Genomic DNA, 3,349 nt, shown 5'->3' with positions numbered 1-3,349 from the left:
TTATACAAAAATAACCTCTGAGTTCATCTCCTCTTATTCCAAGATGGCATAGGTCTTGGCATTATGGCAGAACTCCTTAGCCTTTCTTTCCTAACTTGGAATGATCCCTTCCATGGTAAATTCCGGTAGGTATACAGTTTATTTTGCGCATATACTGGCAGCTTATTTAGTATGGTCATATTAACGTAAGTGTACCTGTACACATTTACATAGCCTCAATGCATTTTTTAGCTTTTCATGTAATTATGTAATCAGGGGCCTCTGGTAACACGCGAGTAGAAGAAAAAAATTATGTCAGTTTTTGAAGTGAAAATATTTTCCATTCGTCTGCCCATTACAAAATTACCGATTGAAACTTTTGCACAAACGTTCTTCCTGATAATCTGGTGGAACCTTTCTTGTTTCAAATTAATTCGATCCTTGGGAAATACGTTTGCATCGGCGATGCTGTACATAAACGACCTCCCTCCGGGGTATGGCAAATCTGATGGAGTTCAAGGTTCCCCACGGTGAATGGCGCACGAAGGATTCCTTTCAGCCTGACAAGCAGGAGAGGGACTAAGGAGAGGGAAGCAAGAAGCGTGGACCTGTTTTTCTGTTCTGGGGGCAGTAGTCAGCCGTGAAGCTATTGCAAAAGAGCAAAGGCAGCAAACAAGTAGCTCCCAGAAAGTTAGCGGTGAAAGCGCAATGCAGACGGTGTCTGGAAACGTGCCCGATCAGCCTCGCAATTTCCCGCGTATTTGAGATTTACAAGGGGGAAGTTTTATCTGTTGACCTTGCGTTCGGTTTTCTTCGTCGTTCTTAAACGAATTGGTGTCGCAAGCACCAGCTAAACTGTGCATTTTTGCTAAAACGGAGTGAAGGGACCGATGAATTATGCGGGGAACCAAAATGTTGGAAATTATGGGTCTCTAAATGCAAAGTGAGATTTTAATCAATGCGCGTGACAACTGTTCATCCTATAAATCCGTGAAGCCTCCCCCTGCCATTTGTGGGCGTCACTCAGAGTATACGTAGCACTCCAGGTGTTTTCTTTTTCTTTGGTTTCTCTGCTTTGCCGCATCGGCAGGGCGATTCGCAGAGAACCATGACCGCGAGCCAATTAATGTCGAGGATTTCACTGATTATGATTGTGCCGTTAGCTTGTGCCGTGGTGCCCTGCTGTCTGAATGAAACTGAAGACGCGGCGGTGGCAGCGACCTTCGACAAGTACGAAGCCAACGTACGACGGATGGTGAGCGACGTATTCGCGAAGGTGCCACCCGATGTCTTGCGGAGTCTGCAAAGCGCGGAAGTGTCCGCAACTTGCAGTTTGGGCCTTCTGAAAATGATGCGAGGATTTCGAAACTTGAAGCCCTGGGCCCTCAGACGTGAGTACGCTTGCGTTTCATATAAAGTTGCTGTTTACTCTTGCCTGGCTAAGAGGATTTATTTAACCAATTTCTGCTAGAATAAGAGCCAAGAATTGTGAAGATATTTTTGCAGCACCTCCTTGCAGCACGCGAGCAATCGAGAAATGGTTCATTATAGAACACGATAGAGGTAATTCTAAACGAAATATGTTTAACATTTACAGTTTCCAAGATACAAAAGTGAAGAAAGAGATAATTCAGGCATTTTGTTTTTTTTAATGAGTATAAGCAAATTGTAGCGTTTGGGAGGTAACCATAAATGCCGGTTACTAAACATACATCTAAACCAGCAACTGCAGTACGCTGTTGACCTTTCTGCGTATCCTCTGAAGACCGGCGAAGTCTTCCTGTGGTGTGTGGGCCTTTCTGCTGCATAGACAATATTTTAAGAGGGGGGATGAAATAAACGACACCGCCCGCGGTACAAGTATAGCAGGCTTTGATTTGCGCTAAACAGGAGCCACTACGCATGCAGCTCTGTACTAATGGCTTATATCTCCAACGAATCGCGTCTGACAGAGGAGATTACAATCTACCCTCCTCCAGACTGAGCTATTTCTGTACCGACCTGTTTCTGTTGTTCTGTTTTTTTTTTGTAATATACTCCAACGAATCATCCACTGACCAATCCTTGAATAAACAAAGGACCGGCTATAACGGTTCAACATGAACCCCTTTTCTATAATAATAATAATACTTTCAAAAAAGCTCTTTCAAAATTTTTGTTGGTGTATGCAACGCATTGGACACACTCCGTCACTAGATTATTTTGTTCAACTGCGAAAACGATGCCGTCCGTGCCCATGTCCTTCAACTTCTGAAGTCTTAGAGTCCGGCACCAGTGCGCGCAAATCGTCCTTTGCTCCTCAAGTATGCTACGTGTTACACGCCAAGGTGCACCCCACCGGTGTTGTTTTAGGTTAATTGGAGTATATATATATATATATATATATATATATATATATATATATATATATATATATATATATATATATATATATATACAGTAGACTCTCGATAAACGGAACTTCCAGGGACCGGAAAAATTAGTTCCGTTTAACAGGAGTTCCGTTTTCTGAGGGAGATGTTTTAAGGTGCAAATCTATGTGCGTACACACTTCTAAGGGCATTTCATGGAACTCTAACCACTAGAAAGTGACTGTAGCTTATTGTTTTCAGAAAGCAAGAAAACTACAAGAAGCGTAGGCGCAGCATCCACAAAGTTGATTTGGCAACAATGAGTCGCTGTGGACTACAAAATGCGTCAATTATTTTTGTTTGAGTCCTTGCAACTGCATCTTCACGGAGGATAGATGCCTCAACTTCGCGAGTGCTTACCAGCCACCGAATTTAGAAGACGGCAAGGTGGTAATGAAGGACGAATAGCACAACGATGGCGCGAACGAGGCGACAGGAGGTGAGCCTTGTAGCCTCGGCGTCTAGAATCGAGACCGAACGACTGGAACAAGAACTGCGATGTTGCATTCGTTGCGTAACACGGCTAACCACTTACGAGACGAGGCTTACGAGGCCAACAAGGCTAAAAAAGCATGCAGGAAGAAAAAAAACAAGAACGAAACAGCCGAAACCGTAAAAAGCTGATTCTCACGCCAGTGGATTTCACAAGAAGTTCCATTTCTGATTCCGTTTACACGGTGATGCGGAAAGTTTAGTTCCGACTACCGAGAGTTTTTTACGTTATCTGAATACAAAACCAACCAAATTCCAGGCAACTGTTCAGTTTAAGCGATTTCCGTTTATCGAGATTCTACTGTATGTATATATATATATATATATATATATATATATATATATATATATATATCAAAGTTGCAGTCCTTATTGCCAGTGCTGTTTGGCGTTTTAACAGTGTTTTATAGTGCCGAATGAGGTATGATTGCCTTTTTTTTATGCAGAAATAAATAATTGAAAATTCA

At 42.4% G+C, this 3,349-nt stretch overlaps 1 protein-coding gene across 1 annotated transcript in view; it reads left to right on the top strand.

The window, feature by feature from the left end:
* The first annotated feature begins 642 nt into the window (after positions 1-642).
* Positions 643-3,349, top strand: part of LOC144142514 (nose resistant to fluoxetine protein 6-like) — a 142,590-nt gene continuing 139,883 nt past the window's right edge. The window contains exon 1 of the mRNA XM_077674082.1: positions 643-1,370. Within this exon, the coding sequence (XP_077530208.1) occupies positions 1,088-1,370 (283 nt within the window). The 5' untranslated portion in view covers positions 643-1,087. The remainder of the gene's footprint in view (positions 1,371-3,349) is intronic.

This window comes from Haemaphysalis longicornis, unplaced genomic scaffold (genome assembly GCF_048455015.1).
Source record: "Haemaphysalis longicornis isolate Haplotype H1 unplaced genomic scaffold, Haemaphysalis longicornis Haplotype H1 scaffold_1, whole genome shotgun sequence".
NCBI lineage: Eukaryota > Metazoa > Arthropoda > Arachnida > Ixodida > Ixodidae > Haemaphysalis > Haemaphysalis longicornis.
This window is presented reverse-complemented; position numbering and strand designations above follow the sequence as displayed.